The 18,848-nt window shown below is 45.8% G+C and overlaps 1 protein-coding gene across 9 annotated transcripts in view; it reads left to right on the top strand.

Moving 5' to 3' along the window:
- The first annotated feature begins 433 nt into the window (after nucleotides 1-433).
- LOC135252777 (microtubule-associated protein 4) overlaps nucleotides 434-18,848 on the top strand; it is an 87,789-nt gene continuing 69,374 nt past the window's right edge. For all 9 annotated transcript variants that reach the window (XM_064331262.1, XM_064331265.1, XM_064331264.1 and 6 more), the window contains exons 1-2: nucleotides 434-586; nucleotides 18,252-18,442. In XM_064331262.1, the coding sequence (XP_064187332.1) occupies nucleotides 18,256-18,442 (187 nt within the window). In that variant the 5' untranslated portion in view covers nucleotides 434-586; nucleotides 18,252-18,255. The remainder of the gene's footprint in view (nucleotides 587-18,251; nucleotides 18,443-18,848) is intronic.

Genomic DNA, 18,848 nt, shown 5'->3' with positions numbered 1-18,848 from the left:
TAAAACACGTGTTCTTCGTGCAAAGTACAAACTTTAGGCTGCTTCTGAAGTCCAACTCTATATGTTATATTTGGAAATATGATGATCCAAGACACTTTTCCACCTCCTCTGGACAGCGATATTCTGACGATTTCACAGGATAGGCCTAATGTGTCATTTAGCATTGCAACGCCGAACTCCATAATAACCGTGCTGCTTGGAAGCGGTTTACATATCTCTGCTAAACAACGATTGGATATTTACATTCCCGTAAAAGGAATCGAACCTGTTCATTGTCCGTTCCAGTTGTCTGTCAAAAGTACTTCGACTAAGGAGGCTGGGTCTGTGTGATGAAAACGAAAAGGCGTTACCCAAACAAATCTCGAGCTGCAATTGGAGTTACGCGCTGTCAAGCTCATCGCCTCTTAAAACCAAGTGGATTAAACAGCCGCCATTCGGCTGTTTTGGACTTTGGTTGGCTTAACTTTTGACGGGGAGGCAATGCCTCTCTGCGGTCCGTGAGTAGCGCATTACGGGAGGGCGGATCATCGCAGAGGCAGCGACACTCACAGATTCCCGACTAACTGTCAAAAACAGGCAGCGAACGGTGAGTCTACCTGAAAAACTATCCCAATTGCGGGACATGCATGTAACTGAGGGCAAAGAATTAGTTAGGGCTGGGTTTTCATGCGGGTTAGTGTGACGTACAACTAGTGAAGTGACTGGGATTTTTGGATGACTGTTCATTGAGCACGCACCATCAGAGAAATAAGGGGTGCAGGGAGAAGTCGCAGAGTCATACCGAGTGACTGACACTGCGCTGGAGCTATGGCAGTTAGTAAAGTTATACAAGCTTGTCTGCCCGTCCAGCCGTGCTTTTAATGTAATATCATCTGTGCTCATGCTTGGTTGACTGTGTATACCCCGTCCGAGTGTGATTCGCCCACGGAGAAAGTGAATGACGGGACAGAGATTTGCTGTTGCCAGCTATGTAGCAGCTACATTGTAGCTACTGCGGGCCATGGTGTGATTGACTGTTACAAATTCTATGACTAACAGTTAACTAATGTGCTGTAGTTAGTCATCCCACGAATTATATTTAAAAATATATAAATATTTTAAAATTGTTGCTTTAAATCAGCATAGATATCCCATATAGTTTCTACAGCTAGACAGCCGCACTATACCTATAAATTTGGTTTGTTAGGGCATAGAAAGTGCAGATGAATCTGATATGAAAATAGGAATAAGATTGTTTTGTTTATAAATATCTGGCTAATGACTTAGGCAGCTAAGTGTAGCTGTTCACAGCTTAAATGGTGTGTCATCCATTTGTACCAGACTCGCATGATTCAGTTTCAAAATGAAGTGTCAGCCTGTTGCTATGAATTATGAGCTATAATCATTGGAACGGTTGTCCATGTTGACTGCACTTGCCTTGTAGTCATCTACAGACAGTCCCCCTGAATGGCTTCAGTCTTCAGCATTGGTTGATGGTCAACAGCAGATTGGCTCAATCCTTGTTGCGGAGTTAACGAAGGGTTAATTATGTTTGCATAAATATTGATGATAACAGATAATAACAGGAAGAGCACAGAACGGATTATGCCCATTATTAGACCTCAGCCTCCCCTATAGATCCAGCAGGATTACTGCCTCTGAAATCCCCTTCAGATTACTGGAGTCGAGAGTCGGTAGTGCGGCTGGACGTGCGACAGACGGGGCATGGAGTCGGCCCCCTGTCCCACTGTATCCTGACACAGGGCTGAGCTCATCTGTAGGACCTTGTGTGTTTTTTGAATGTATTGTTAAATGCACAGTCAGCAGTGTGACGTGGTGGCAAGGGTGTCTGGCTTGTCATTGAAGGACCGCTGAGTTATGCAAAGCTATTGCTGATCGTTTTCCAGGTACCTCACCTGAAGTACAGTTTGTGGGGTTTTTTTTCCAGGTTAGATGAGTTCTTTGGCTAGTGTGTGCAACACCTGCATATTTTACCTGAAATTTCCCTTGGAAAAGGGTAGCCGCTTGACTTGTAGTTAGTCTGCAGCAATAAGTGATACCTTTATAATTATTTTGGCGATTGAATGTATCAGCAGCTATTTTCTGTGTGAGAAGTAATTAAGATGTAATTGATGAATGGAGAGGAACAGCACAACTTGTGGATCCCTTAGGGTTATAAAAAAAAAGAAAATTATTGGAGTCTGTCATCTTTCTTTCAGATATATGTGCAGGAAGTTTTGGTTTGTTATGATGCCTCAGCCTATAATTACAATACATTGCAGTATACTTCTCTTCTGTAAGGATTGTGAGAATGATGAGTGTATGTCATTTGAGATGACGTTAACGGTACACCTTTAATGGCCTTCAGTTTTTTAAGCGTTCGTAAAAGTTGAATGGCTTTCACTGACCCTGGAGACCATTTGTATGCATATTTTCAGTGCTTAGCAACTGCTAAATAAACAAAGGTGATGAAGACTTCTCGAGTGAAGCAGAAATACTTGATAATGGAATGCAACCTTCCAGACATGCTCTCAGCCTCCTTCCAGCTTACAGATGGAATGTTGGATTGAAGGAACTGATGCAGAAGGTTCCTCTTATCTGAGATTTACACAAACACAGAGAAAGGGCAAAAAGTATTTATTTATTTATAACTGTCATAAATGTTCATTTTGAACAAGGCTTCCATTCAGTTCCAAAGGCCACGTCTGTCAAGAGAGAAAGTTCTAGAAAGGTTCAAGCATCAAGGCTGCTTTTTGGCAAAATCCTTTTGACTGTGATTTATCCATCACCATGCTCATTATATAATATGGACTGACAAGGCTTTCCATCTTTTGGCTTTCTTGACATTCATTTTGAAGGAAGGAATAGGCCACATTCTCAGTGAACTTTCATGTCTGTCTGCACATCTATCCGGCTGTGTGCTGCACTTACATATTGGTGTGTGTGTACATGTGTGTACTTTTCTGGACACTATCCAGTGCAGTTAGCACCAGCATGTAAGTCCATGGGAGAATGTTTAGAGTACTGGTGTTCATCACCACTGTGTACATCTGAGCAGAGCTTTTAGACACAGGAAATCAGTAGGCTATTTCCTGTACTGTTTGGCTAGCTCTGTACATAATACTATAGCTTTGCAGCGTGTGTGTCTGTGTTTGAATGTCTGTGTGTGTGTCCGTATGCCAGCATGGTCCGCAGACCTGGGGCAAGGAAGCGATAGCTAACAGAAGGCGTCGTCAGTTACCGCGGGCCTGCCGACAAGGCGCTACGTGCCGCAACGGCGCTCTCTGACCAGGCCAACAGCCTGCTGACTCACAGGGAAGCCGCCTCCAGGCCCTGGCTGCACCGGAGCAGGTGCTCATTAAAGCTCTGCTTCCATCTGTAGTCCATCCGATCAGTTTTACTGTACGCAAATGTTATTGCGTCAACCCGGAAACCGGGGGTCATCCCAAAATATTTCACGGTCTGGTGAACGCGTCGACGGAGGAAGCAGAATAGGGAAGACGTAGCGGAATTAATCACATGCGGGGTACAGTAGCCTGCTTTTCCTGCATAGTACTTTTTTCTTTTTTATGGAACCAGGCAATGGTTCTGTAAATCTGTGTTCTGTAAATCAGATATGTGTAACTGTGTAAAAGTGTAACTATTTAACTTCATGGCTTGGAAAATATCTGCAGTTTATTAACATAGTCAGTGGTGTACGGCATTCTGTTTATTAATGCGTGTGGGTTGCATTGGTTAATTTTTCAACAAAAGGAAATGCACAATAATATACTGTACTTATCTGTCTTTTCCAGTTACAATCATGTGACTTAACTGTAGGTTTAAACCATGTCATTCTCTTCTTACTGTCTGATGTAGTGTTGGCCATATTCACAGAACTGGGCATCTACAGTGTCAGTTTAATGTTGAACCAGTTTGTGTCAGTACTCTGGGTTACATTGAGGTTTCACATTATTAAGCAGACTGTGCTGGTGAAAGATGGTTTATATTCATGTGTGATGGGGTTAAACAGTATCCTGCTCTGTACAGCTCAGGTTCCATCATTTTAATACTTTGTTATTATATTGTCTGTTGTCTTCAGCTAGCCGTGCCTATTCACACTGGGATCATGTGCTGAACCGCCTCCTAATTTGCCTCTGTGCACCGAATGACTTAGGTACTGTGTGACCATATAACACAATGTATGTTTGACATGAAGCTATGAGCTTATCTCAGAGTAGTCATTTGCCTTCCCTTCCTACCTTCCAGTGCCTTCAGTTGTGAGGTTGCTAATAGGCTTCTTTATATTTGCGCTTGTGTCAGTTTTTGGCCTGTTATATTAAGGGTAATATGATAGCGAACGGTTTTGCAGCCAGGTCTGTATTACAGGCTTACCAAGAGGAGGAGAAGCATCAAAGCTGCTAACAGCTCTTGGCTTTCATTTCTGTAAACTTCACAGCTTCACTGTCGTCTAAAGCAAATCCTTTCTTTCTTTCAAAAAATGCACAAGCTGCTGATTAAAAGGCTTTTCTTTTTGTGCTGATTTTCTCTTACTGTCCTTAAGTTAGAAATCCTTGGATTACTTTTGTGTACATTTGACAGAGGCATTGGACGACCAAGGACTTGAAAGATACGGTAGTTTTACCATTAGCATTCTGCATATTGTCCCTTGACTACAATGAGCTCCATAATGTTTGGGACAAATACTTTTTTTTCTTCTTTGATTTGGCTGTGTACTACATGTGGTTAAAGTGCACATTCTCTGATTTTTTTTAAGGGTATTTCTATACAGTGGTTTCAACATGTAGAAATGATGGCACTTTTTATAACTAGCCCCCCCATTTCACAGCATCATAGTGTTTGGGACAAATGGTGTCACAGGTGTTTCTGATTAGTCCAGTGTGTTTAATTGCTTCTTTAGTACAGGCATATGAGAGCCTGTCAGTGTTTCTGATTAGTCAGGTGTGTTCAATTGCTTCTTTAGTGCAGGTATAACAGAGCCCTCAGTGTTTCTGATTAGTCAGGTGTGTTCAATTCCTTCCTTAATGCAGGTATAAGAGAGCTTTCCGTATCTAGTCTTGATTCTAGGCCTTTGATTGCCTTTGGAGTCTGTTAATGGTGTTTGTCAACTTGAGGACCAGATTTGTGCCAGTGAAAGTCAAGGAAGCCATTATGAGGCTGAGAAATAAGAAAAAGACAGTCAGAGACATAGGCCAAACAATATGCTTACCAAAATATACTGTTTGGAACATTATTAAGAAGAAAGAGCACTGGTGAGCTCAGAAATCACAGTGAGCCTGGTAAGCAAAGGAATTGTTTGATTCTAAATCTAATATTGTCTAATATCTAATAAGTCTTCGTCCAAACATTATGGAGCTGACTGTCTCTGCAGGCTTCAGAGCTGTGGGGCCTGGCCTGCTCAACCCAGTTGCATGTTGCCCAATCGTCAGTACAACTTTGTACCAATGTTATGCCAGGGTCCTGATTTTATCCAAAATACCCTGGCTTAAGAAAATATTAAAAACCAATACATAATGACTAGTTTTACTAGGCCTGCTGGTCTCCTATGTGCTGTATCAAAGCCAAGCATAACTCAAAGCTTCAACTAAAATAGAGCGCAGATGTGTCTGTATTTTCATAAATCTCCAGTAGGGGAAATAAACCTATTCATCAAGCACTCAGGAGTGTTTAATTTTGCCATAACCTCCTATGGCTGCAGACATGTTCTACTGTGCAAGATAATGTGATAAAGGTCTCGGCTTCTTCTGGACGGAATGATAGATGCTGAAAATTAATGAATGTGGACGGATAACAGCAGTCAGTGAGACCTGCTGGAATGAGATGGCGGTAAAAGCATTGCTTTTAGGAGTTAGAATCAGAAATATTGCAAATCCAGTTGTTCGGAGTCCTAATCCCTCTGGATTCTGCAGTGTTTAAAAGCATATTAATGAGGGTGTCAGGAGTTAGCATGGTTAGCATGTAGGCTACTTTGTATGTGCCAATTCCGGGTCACTGCTTTTACGTGGTTTGTGCATTTGGGTCTTAGAGAGTGGAGAGGGATAGTCAAGGAGATGGAGAACACACACACACGGATGTGGATTCGAGGAGACGTGATGTGTGTGCTGTGCGGCTGCAGCCGCTGCGGCCCATTGGACGGAAGGCCCGCGGAGATCGCGTGACGTTGCGCGAGGGATTGAGGGAGAGCAGGAGGGCCGGCGAAACGGCGGGGATTGACCGTGGCTGTAATCCCCCCACAGGACCAGCTGGGTCTCGGGACTTTACTGTCAATCGGGGCTTCTGTGGAATTATACAGTACATCAGCTGGGGAGCGTTCAGCATCGCCATCTCCTCATAGCCCAATGAGAGGGAGAGAGAGGGAGGGAGAGAGAGAGAGATTAGGAGAGAGACTGGCAGAGGGAGAGGGAGGGAGAGAGACAGACAGAAAGAGGGAGATGGAGAGAGACAGACAAACAGAGAGAGAGGATTTGGAGGGAGCAGAGAGAGAGGGATTTAAAAGGAGGCGTGTAAGTGAAAGAGGAATGACAGATAGATGCATATGGAGGGGTGGGGGTAATGGAGGAGTGACAGGTGGGTATGGAAGGCAGAGTCAGAGAGAGTAAGAGAGTGGGGGGAAGGGAGAGAAGTTGTTTTGAATGGGTAGGAGTTTAAGAGAAGCTGGGATGAGGGAGAGGCAGAATAGATACATATAGGTAGTGCAAAGAGAGCGGAGGAGGACAAGGAAGAGAGGAGAGTAAAATTTAGTACTGAGGTCGAGAAAGGGACAGTTTCAATTCATTTTTAGCTGAGAGCACCATAACTTTATGCATAATTGTACACTTTAATCATGTTGATGTCCCATGTAGAATGAAACTGAGTGAAGCTGAGAATGAAAGCAGTAGAGCAACGCTGCTGGTTTTGGTTTTCACCTTATAACTTGGTGATCAACTATCTGAGGTGATCAATTAAGGGCCAAGCAGCAGCAAAAGCCATCACAGCCCCTTAACACCAGGGGAATCTTTGTGTATGAGTGTGTATGAAGTTAATGCATTCTGGTTTTATATGCCATGGTTAGCCCAAAACAATAGGATACAGTTCCTGGTCCTGGAAGTCAAAAATTGTATGAGCTGTCTCAGTACGGACTGGTCACTCTGAGCAAAATGGAGGAATGTGTGTGAGTGTATGATAGAGAGGTCCTGTGTGTGCAGGGTGTACAGTGCGTGGGTACGAGCGTGCGCACGTATCAAACAAAAGGAGAGATTGTCCGAATCAGGACGTCAGTGCCCTCGTCGCTGTGGAGACAGCCTCTGCTTTCGACCTCCTCTCTCGCCTGCCCGTAGCCTCTGCAGGCCGACCGCTGATTGGTGGAGCTGGACAGACCTTGAGGAGCTGAAGAGGGTGGGGCCAAGGCACGGCAGAGAGGGAAAAGAGCGTGGCCTGTAACTCCGCGGGACAGGACAGTGGTGGTCGCTAGGTAACAGGTAATAGGCTGCAGAAGGGGAGGAAATAGAGTGAAATGTCTTTGAGAGCAGTAACCGTATTTATCTTGGACCCTGAGCTTTCAGGAGCTCCTCTTTCCACAGTCTTTCACTTCAGCCGCTCTCCGATCAGGCCAGCAGCCCGGTAGCTACGTCACAGACTTTCTAGCTGCTCAAAAAGTGAAAATGGAAACCAACATTGAGTATGCAGTTGTGAGGAACATCACTGGTGTGGGAAAGGGGTCTCCGTGTGTGTGATCTGCTGTCTTTCATAGGCCGATAACCGGGGGTGCTGTCTCCTTCCAAAATGCAGTGCGCAGAAACAAATCAGATACAAGGCGACTGGAGACCGGGCACAGCTGAGGTGGTGTGTGGCTTGGAGGACGGGTTAGCAGGGGACAGTGATAGACACACACACTCGCACACACACACACACAGACACACTATCACCGTTCGAAGCGACAGCACTACTGTAGTGTCAGCAAAGAGGAGGAGCCTCCTGTTGCTTAGCAGTTGGACCTGTGTCAGGTTTTCTGAGCTCCAAGCAGCAGCTGAACTAATGTCCCCTGCGACTGTGAAGGCAACTCCCTCCGCTCCGGTTCCAGCATCGATCCAGAGAAGAGCAAACATTGACTCTTCATTTCTGACTGTTTTAGTCAGGTATTTAGACTGATAGGACAACCCAATTACTCACTCTTAAATGTTTATGGAATTGGGCTTGCATTTTGGTTGCTGTGAATAAGAACGCCTGCTAAAAAGCTAAAATGTAGCCTAAATGTTGCATGAGCAAGCCACTCTGTCTGGAGAATGCACAGACACCTGGCACAAGGGAGAAGGAAGGCGGAGCCGACATTGTGCCATTAGTCTCAGTAGCCCTGCTGAAGCATTGCTTCACCCTTATGCGCACTTACAAAACGACTGAAAGAGCAAGTATCATGAACAGTTGAAGTGAATCATGAGCACAGGAATATTTGCATTTTTTGTGGGCAATGAAGGGATTTGGTGCGCTCTGAGCAGCCTAACCAGTTTTGTGTGGAGCCATTGTACCATCACAGTCCTGGTGGGGGAGAACTTAATCATTCAGTTCCATCAATACAAGGGAGAATGAAACTCGGTACTGCCATAACGTCAAGCTGTGGGCTCCTGGGAATTTGAGTCCTATTCAAAGGAGCTCAAATGCTGCACTCATTTTCTCCCAACTGCATTCTCTCGTAATCAATATGGTTCACCTGGGATTGAAGTGCCAGTCACATGGGTGGCACAGTTGAGGAGAATGGGTAAAATTAGGTTCTGGGAGAGGGAGAGATTATCTAGAAAAGCCTGTTCTTGCTGCCGGTGGTGGTGCAGAACCACGGACGGACGCTTAACATGGGGCACGCCTCCCAGCCCCGGCTCCCATGGAGAACGATGAAAGGACCTTTCCAGTGAACTGGAAGCAGCACCTGAAGCTCATTAACCCACCTGATTAGCCGCAGGTGTGCGTCTGCTCCGCCCCCCCCCCCCCCCACATTCCTGAAGGCGCCTCCCACGCTGATGGAACTCTGCATTCTGTGCTTGCGCAACTCTTTACTCATTAACTCTGGAACCCCGTCAGCGGTGCCCCAAGGCCTGGTGGGAATCAGGCCTTTCTGCATGCCTCTGCTGCTGGGAAAAATCACCAGAAACCTGCTTCATACTCATACGTGTCAAACGTCTAACATGGCTTCCTTGATGATTTAGCTGGCCATTCAGCATGAATGGGAGTAAGGACAAAGGCGAAGTGGGTTGGCTTGGAAATCATACAGAGGTATATGTAACAACAGAGGTGAGTTCAATGAGCGGGCATTAAGGGGGTGATGGGAGGTGAAGTCCATAGATGATTCTTTGACACTAGGCAGGATTACATCTCCCATCAGTGCCTTGGTGAAAATGTAATTGTTTCACTTAAGTTCCCTCCACATGATAGAGCCACCATGCTAGGCCAGTGAGTTATATAAATGCAAGGATTTGGTTCACATAGATAATCTTCATGCTGTTCTTTTCGCTTTGAAAGAACCTGAGGGCTCCAGTGATTTGCCACAGGACTGCTGTTTCCGGAGTTTTCTACCTAGGTCACACGCACAGGTTTGAGGAGGTCTGGCTTGTATTAGAAGATCCTTTTAATCCAGCATGACTCTTTCCAACACACACTAAAATACCCAGGGATGGTCCATGCTGTAGGTATTATGATTGCTTTAGCCAGTTTTATGAATGTCCAGTTGTATTTTTGAACGTATTTGTAGGTCAGTCACATCAGAGCCATGCCTTCCGTCAGTTTAGACCAGGGCTGCCCAACCCTGTTCCTGGAGATCTACCATCCTTTAAGTTTTCACTCCAACCCTAACAGAGCACACCTCATTTCACAGCTCGAGGAATCAGGGTTAGGCAGGTTTACACCAATAGATGACTCATTCAATGCACCTTTTGCCAGCTGCTGCTTCTTCTCACTCCGAAGTGGATGTTCTGACCTGCGGGGTCTTTGCATCTGAGAAATACGCGTCATGTACAGATGGAGCTGGCAGGCCACTGAAGCTGAACTGGCCTGAGGCAAGGACAAAAGAGAGGGTTTCAGATGGTCATTTCTTAAGGTTACGGGAGAATTGGTCAACTTCTCTGGCATAAACGTCAAAGCCCAAGAAATTGTCACTTGACTTGAAAGGGGCTCTCTTTAAACAGTATTTTTCATCCCATGAACAAATTCAGAATATGAAAAGAAAATGTAATTGTTCTCTTTCTAATATATAATAATAGACCAACTTCAGCAGATCCGATTTATAGTACATTTTGATGAAACCCATTGGTGTTTTTTGAGCATCTCTACTGGTTTTAAACATGCTGTGGCTATAAGAAAAGGAAAAAGTAAGCCCTTTTTATCTTTCAAACTCCTGTTTTAAGAATAGTATTACGATTACTGACCTTCCTCACTCACTTGTTTTGTGGGTCTGTGTGCAGTGAGTATGAATAAGGTCTAATGTTTTCCTTTCTACATTAACTGGCACGTGCCCAGTGTCTTTAGGCCTACAGATATGAAGCAAGCCAGACAGAACATCAGACAGAAAGAGCTGACTTTGTGCTCATCGCTAAGGGTTACGCGACGCTCACACTGGTTGTACTGTAGCTAATTAAATATTTCCTAACATCTGCCTTTGCAGTTTTGCACCCAAACAAGGGAGAACTTTAATTCTGTGAACATTAGTCACGGCATGCTTAATTGTGGAGCGGTCTCTGCCATAGAGGATTTTTGGACAGACCCTTGTTTTCATCACCCTCTGGGGCAAATTGCTCCACTGAATTAGCTGCTGTCATTATATAAAGCTCTGTGCTCAGCATATCATTACCTGTACAGTTTCAATGCCAACCTTTCTGGGCTTGATAGTAGAAGTCAGCCATTTGAGGATTGGAGTTGGGCAAAATGTAACGTGTATGTTCGTCGCTAGATTTGTTATGGCTGTAAATGGTCAAATGAAAGCTGAGCCTGTTTGACTGCAGCCTAGTCATAAGGGAAGGGCCACCAGATGCACGTCCACAAGGAAGCAAACCTCAAAGTCATAACCTTGGCTGTGACGAGCAGTTAGTGACCTGAAGCGTATCGAGAAGGACGTCAGGAACATATGGCAAGTTTCTCTCTGCAGTAATTCAGTAATGCAGTAGTTCAGACAGTAGTGCTTTCAGTTAATACAGCAGTGCATTGGGATTTGATGATGGCAGGTTTGCAGTGCTGAGTGTTTAACAGACAAGTCCACATCAACTGATAGTGGGGTGGTGACAGTGACAGGCGCATTACAACTCGAAGAACATGCTTTTCTGAGGATTGACACTGCAGCGTAAAATTTCTACAAACCATTAGCCATCAGAGAACTCTGCCTTACGCTGTTTTTTTTTTTCATGACTTAAGAATATATAAATATATACAGTACCTGGGTATAGGCCTATATCTCCCTAATCTATGAAGTGCTGTTCCTCTGATAATCCTATCAGGTGTGCACTGCAGCTCCCGAAGATTAAGTCAATATGTGCAGACTAAGAGAGGAAGGAAGTGGAGGCTCATGGTCCGGACTGAAATAAGATGAAAGGGAATGCCGGAGGGAACATTAGCCTTGGGAACGGAGCAGCGGACCGCTGGAGAAGGCCTCATGCCCGGGGAGGGGAGGGCCGCAGCCTCTGTGGGCGGGGCCAGCCAGCTCCTGGGCGAGGCTCGCCGCTCCGAGCAGAGGTGTAATGCGCTCCTCGCCGGGGCTGTGCGGCGGTGAGTCACTCCTGAGTCACCCCTCTAAAGCGGGAGAGGCGTCACACCCGGGAATCCCAGGCATGCTGGGAATGGCGCGTCCCGCGCGGGGCAGACGCTCGGGCGCGCTCAGTGCATGCGCGAGGCCCTCTCCCCCGGGAGCGGTGGCTGCCTGACGACGGTTTAACCATTCGCCGTAGCCAGCTGGGGTTTCGGGTGTGCGGAAGTTGCATCAGCTGCACCAGGAAAATTATTTTTACCGGTACTGGGGAGGCTCTTACACAAGCACGTTATATAATCAGCTGAAATTTTGTCATTTAAAATTTCTGAGGGTGCTGTCGAAGAAATGAGCTTTTCAGCGCCGCGGCAAAAACTCCCAAAGGTCAAAATGGGGGACGATGCGTTCTTTTTAAAGCAGTTTTACTGCGGGGCAAAGCTCCAGCTACGTGTCAGTGAGACACCTGCCTGTACCGTCATGAGGCCTGCATCATGTCGAGTATGAACAAGCCTTCGTATGAGGGATGAGAAAAAGCCAGCACCAACTGCCTGGATGTGCTGTAGCAGTCACAGACAAAAACAGAAGCGGGTGTAAAATAAGGAAGCTTAAGAGTTTTAAGTGGCTGATTGCAGCCTACCATAAAATTCATACCTTTGTGCTTGTTCACTGGACCGATGGACGGTGATTACTGGGCGTTTGTGTGACAGTGGGGCATTGTGGGTCGTGAGCCGCCCACAGTAATGTCCGTCCCGGAGTTTGGACTGGGATAGAGTGCACAAATAAACTAGGTGGGCATGTGCCGGATGCCAGGGCAATGCCATCAGAGGTCAGAATGTGGTTTTGTTTTTTGTTTATTTTTCGCTGTGACAGTGGCACATTGTACTCGGCTTGTTAAATTCCTATTACGGCAGAATTAGTCTGAAAGAAAGACTGCGGTGTGAGAATGCTCTGAATGCAGAAGCGTAGCCCTGTGTGAATAGCACTGGGTGTCAGTAAACACCGAGCTCCCATGGCGAAGTCTGTCTGAAAGGCTGAACAACCGGATGATTGGCTGTCAGGGTATAAATCAGAATCCAGTTTTTTTACAGTCCATTATTTATCTCCAGACTGATACTGATTTACCAGTTAACTTATAGGTTGAGGTGGGGTTGCCGTCACCTAGGCTGTGTGACCAAAATTATAGGGCTGGTTTTAGCGGGTCCGCATCTGGACAGTGGATGCTGACTGTTTCCGAGCCAGCCCTTCAGTGGCTGCTGCACTGTAGAACAGTCAGTGCGTCTGTGTCATTTAGCTCTCAGCGGGAAGGACGGAGAGAGCGAGAGCTCCAGGGTGCAGACCCAGACATGGACCCCCCCCCCTCGCCCTTCGACTGTCTGACTGGTTGCATCGTCGGCCTCGTCCTCCCCGTCAGCTTCTGAAAGTTTTCCTCTTCCTTTGGAATCAGGGAGGCCCCTGTAGACAGCTCGGCCCAAAGGCCGGGACAGACTGCACTCCGGCTACCAGCCGGCCCTAGGCCCCTGTAGCCCCTGCGGCCCCAATTGTCCCACCTTCATCGTCTTTGACATTTCTGAAATATTGTAGCATGACTTTAGTCAATCTTTGTTGCAGTATTTATTTCTAGGTGCTGACTAAGAGAGTTAATTCCCTAATTATCAACATAAGTAAGTAAATGAAACACCACTTATATAGTATTCCAAGTCATGAATGTGTTCAGATAATAGTTTTATGCTGTTTGCCCTGTTTTAAAAAACAACATTTGAGAGGAAAATGGAACCGGAACCTAGACATACTGCAGCCAGCCAGGACAGGCCCTGTCTGCCCCCTTCCTTGGCCTGGCACGCGAGCTCGTGCCCATTAACATTGGTCCAGATGGCACACGCTGGCCTGGTGGCAGTCTGTGCTCTCTACAACACGTGCTTGTGCAAGAGCTTGGTGACACGCAGCCCTGTGTGGATTGTCTGGTACCTGGCATGGTTAGCCATTTAAAATGGGAGGTATTAAATCTCTGAATGGCCGTAGGTTCAGAACAGTGAGATGACTCAGGTTGTGGACAGGTGTGTAGGACTGTATTCACACCCAGCTGTCAGTAGGGTTGGGTACTGAAACCCGGTATCGCCATGGCACCGGTTCCCTTGCGACCGGTACACACCGTACTGAATCGCAATGCAGATTTCAGTGCCTCTTTACAACACAATGTCGATTTAAATATTTTCCACCCCCCTCTGGTGCGCTAAAACAGATGCTACAGGCAACAGAAGTATCTCTGACCCATGCCCCAACAGCCCACCTCTGCTAGCTAATGTTACACTTGTTCTTTGAAATACAAAAATTATCTGTCATGTCGTGATTTGCTCTTTATTTTAAGGAAGGTATTGTTTCAGGCACAATTAAGGCACCGGTACCATTTTAAAAGCATTGTTTTAGCACTGGTAAGGGCAAATATCTACCCCTAGTTGTCAAACTGTGTATGATCAATTCTGTAAATTCTACATTCTACAGAAAAATCTAGAATTTTTAGGAGGAGCCCATTTGCTGTCTTAAGGGGTTTTATGCACCAAGTCAGCCAAAGTGTTTTGTGGGTCTTCTGAGTGGCTCAGTATGAAGACTCCCTGAATGCTTAGTCACCTCAGGGTTGAGCCTGGACTAAAGTCAGGAGTCCACAGCGGTGGGGCACTTTTGTCATTGTCCCAATGGACTGTTACAGAGATGACGTCTTTTTGTAGGCCAACCCTGATGTTTCTTCCGCCATTGGTTCTCTCGGCGGAGTCCGGATTTTAGGACTACAAACTGTAACAATCTACGTTGGTAGAGTTGGTTAACCCAAGGGTTCATTAGGGTAACAGTGCATTAGCTGCTGCTAATAACATGCCAGACTCCTGCTGTGTCCCAGTAGCCTCCTCTCCTCTGAGCAGAATTAGCACTTCTGTAGCGCTGTGTGGTCTGTGGTATAGAAAATGGATTACTGCTGGGGGTGTAGGAGGAGGGCGCACTTCTCAGCTGGTGTGATCTTTACATTGGGATGTGGGACAGCTGTGATTCACGAAGCATCATTGTTAACTCTAAAAGACTTCATTTTTTTTTGTAGGGCAAAATTCTAGGCTACTCAATAAATGGCCCACTGTGAACAAAATTGCTTTCAAATAACAATGGTTTGCTCTTTAAACTTATAGCAATCTAATGAATTGTTATTACTGTGGGCTAGCCTTCTCGAATAAAATAGATTGTAAGGACTGTGAAGACATCCAGTCTTGATGAACCTGGTGACTCTGGTAACCTCTATTGAGTTAATCCATGCTGTCTGTGATCCATGTTTGCCAAAGAATCCTTTATTCCCTGAAGGCGGAAGAGCCCTTCCCAGCAGTGGCCTGCTCATTTTGAAGTGATCAGATTTCAGACCTCATCCCACACAAGAATATTTTTACTTTTTACACATTTGCATAGGTTATTTTCACATTTAAAATAATGGAAAAAATAGCATTTCAACATTTATAATTATTTTTTCAGCATTATTATTATTATTATTATTATTATTATAAAAATGTCTAAATGTATTATAGATTTATAATTATAAATGTAGGTGACGTATAGCATTTCAGTGTCATTCAGGAGAAACATGTATCCGTCCACACGGTCCCAGTTAGTCCTCTGTGTGAAGGACACAAAATGGATTCTCCAGCATAGAAGTTTCCTTTTTTCATTAGCTCAAGGTTATCGTTTTATTTAACAAACCTTGGCAGGTGAGTCTGGTAATCCTGTTGCTTCCACATGCCTAACTACGCGTTGCTTGGGGTCATTGGAATTATGTACTAATGTACTAGCAGCCTTGGATCTGCTTCACTTTTTGTGACCTGAGGTTGTATAGGTGTTGATGCTGAAGCTGAAGCTTCGCCCTCCCGACTTGCAAGTCAAAGTGGGGCCTGCTGTTGTACGTTGCTATGCTTGTGCATTTGCTGAATCAGGGCTGCCCAATCCTGTTCCTGGATATCTATTATACATGAGGTTTTAATTTCAACCTTAATTTGGCACACCTGACTCACAGCTGACTGAGATAATTAGCAGCTCAGTACAGTCTCTAGCTGTTGAATGAGGTGTGCTTTGTTAGGCTTGAAGTGAGAACTTACAGGACAGTAGATCTCCGGGAACAGGTTTGGGCAGCCCTGTGTTAAACAATTCACTAAACAAGACTTAAGGAAAGATCAATACGATAAGAAAGATGGGCAGAGCAGGGCTAGACACCCAGTACAGAATAACCTGTGATTATGCCTCTAATTTGGCACTACTGCTCACACCTTCCATTATGTGTCAGTGCAGTTCCTCAGTCTCCCTTTCCCTTTACACTGAACTGTCTCGTCCAGCTCTCTACTGCCTTGCAGTGGTCACGTCTCCACCAGGGGGAGCTGTCGAATGCTTTGTGCCAAGAGCGTAGCTAGGGAACCTGCAGCCGACTCTGTCAGACAGGAACAGGATGTGAGCGTGGGAGCGGAGGAGGGAGGGGCAGCGGGAACGCGATTGATGAGTGAAGAGCAGTCGATACGGCCGGCTGATTCGGCTGCCTGGCTGCATGGGAACAGCTCAGAATAGCACAGCAGCATTCCCCTCTGGATGGAATAACCCCTACACTCACGTGAGGGGGGTGAAGTTCAGGTTTGATCCCCAGCAGAGACATGTAGCGATGTGTGAGCTGAGATGGAGTAGGGTGAACTTTTGTATATGTCTATTTTTTTTCCCCAAAATTTGGAATGGCCAGTCATTGATCTGGGGAGTATTTACCAAAGCAGGATTATGGAGTTGGCTGGATAACTCAGCTGAGTAAAACCCTTCTTCAGTCCATGTTCCAGATTTGGGAGCGTTCCAGGTTTTTTTATGCATCAATAGTTTAAACCTGCTGAGATCATTGCAAGAAAGACTGGAGAATAGGTCTTATTTCTTATTGTTACAACCTCTGCGATTGCTAAGGAGAGCACAGACAAGCACAAACAGCTTATCATTAGGTGTTGATGCTGAAGCTTCGCCCTCTGGACTTGCAAGTCAAAGTGGAGCTTGTTGTTGTACTGTGCTATGCTTGTGCATTTGCTGAACCAGGCCTGCTCAACCCTGTTCCTGGAAATCTATTGTCCAGGAGGTTTTAATTTCAACCTTAATTTGGCACACCTGACTCTGCTAATTAGCATCTCAGTGCAGTCTCTTGAAGTTGAATGAGGTGTGCTTTACTAGGCTTGATGTGAAAACCTACAGGACAGTACAGTAGATCTTCAGGAACAGATTTGGGAAGCTAAACAGTTCACTAAACTAAACACACTGCAGTTTGTAAGGCAGGCTTGCACAGACGTGAGTCGGAGGAAGACACTTCACACACAGATCAATGGGCAGCCTTTGGGGGTACCTTTGGGGGTGCCTTCTTCCAGTCGGGACCGACACGGCCCGGATTCGATACCGGACCATGGGCCTAATTCGCTTACTGCAACAGTGCCTTAACAGGACGACCCACCCAGCACCCTCTAGAATAGAGAGAATGGTGGACATCATAACACTATGGGTGTGCATGTGCCCCGCCCGCACTGCTGGTACCATAATCCTCTGCCTGAAACGTCAGTCGGCACACTCTCCTGATCCCACTGACTGAGAACTGGGGGGGAGGGAGGGATAAATTAGGGATGGACTTCAGGAGACTGACTTGGAGAAAGAAGGAGAACGAAGGTGGGGAAGAAGAGTAGAAGACGAAGTGAGCGGAACGTCAGACCGAATTAATGTGGACTGTGAGGGAATTATGGCAACGTGGAGGAGGGGGCAGTCGTTCATGTCATTTACACACAGTTACACAAGGACTGACAATAAGCCCCGACTGAAAAAACTGTGACTAAACTGACACTTGTCTGACTATAAATTGCTGCGCCTCGATGGCTGGCAATCCTAAATGGGCCTGTTCACTGGACTTTTCTGTCTGCTCTTGTCTATGTGTCCCTGATTTCACACAAGGAAAGCATTGTGTTCTGCTGTCCTCTGTGGGCATTCAGGGCAGATAAGCCTTAAGGAAGTGGTGTGCTCTGTGCACATCTGGCTACGTCCCAGACCAGCTGTGTGCTGTAGTGCATTTTGGCCTGTTTGCTGAGAGTCTGCCCCCTGCTGGCCACAGGCGGGGAGACGCCAGCTTCTGTCTGTGCAGACATGCCTTCGAGCACAGTCTGTGCCCCTGGCTGCAGATGTAATTGTTTGTTTATTCAGTCGAGATGTCAGGCCTAACCGGCCGTGGTTAACACCAGCAGCCATCTCAGGTTTTACGCTAACCTACCCTGTTGTGTGCCTGTGGGACTAGAAGAGCATGGAACTATGGGATATAAAACAAAACACTTCTGAGTTATTCCTGTGGTGGAGATTGCATGAATGTTATAATGTGTCGCCCTTTCCTTTGTTTCTGTAAAATTCACACTGTAGTTGTACACGTAGATGTACAGTATGGCTGAGATGAGGTGAACTGATGGAGGCAGAATGCAGCCCTACCAAGGCACTGTGTAAATGTTCATTCATGACCTTTGACCTCTTCATTTCCTGTTTTATTTTATTTCTTCGCACGGTGCAGGACAATGGCAGACCAGGACCTGAGTCTGAGCGATGCTCTGACTGACAGTGTGCCTCAGTCCGGCCCAGAGGACTTGGTGCAGAGGGACTTTGTGGCTACGCTGGAGGCCGAGACCTTCGACGACCAAGTGGGGGAGACGGTGGGAAAGAAGGACTACATCCCCCTGCTGGACGACGACGACAAGAAGGACGGTGAGTGGGTGGTGCACAGAGGCTGTGGGGGGGAGAAGGGTCTGGGCCAAGTTGAGGGGATATGGACTTGACATGGACTGTTTGGGTTCACAGTTCATTCTGACTAGAATTTAAGTCCAGGTATAAAAAGACATGAAAGTGAACTGCACACATATATTCACATTTCTCATGTCAGCATCTGTTCAAAGAGAAAGTTTAGTTTGGTTTGATAGGACCAAAATACAGTCAATTTCAACATTTCTTCATTGTACTATACAAAGATCAGATATATTGCATTTTAATATTTTCTAATATTCAGTTGTTTTCTAATATATTCCAAAGCTGTTCCTTAGTTGGGCATTTTAACATTACGAGTGAGAGTAAGAAGACTGAAAATGTGTGATCAATGTAGATGCATAACCACAAT

Source organism: Anguilla rostrata, chromosome 4 (assembly GCF_018555375.3).
Source record: "Anguilla rostrata isolate EN2019 chromosome 4, ASM1855537v3, whole genome shotgun sequence".
Lineage (NCBI taxonomy): Eukaryota > Metazoa > Chordata > Actinopteri > Anguilliformes > Anguillidae > Anguilla > Anguilla rostrata.
Note: the sequence above shows the minus strand (reverse complement) of the source record. Positions and strands in the feature narration are given on the sequence as shown.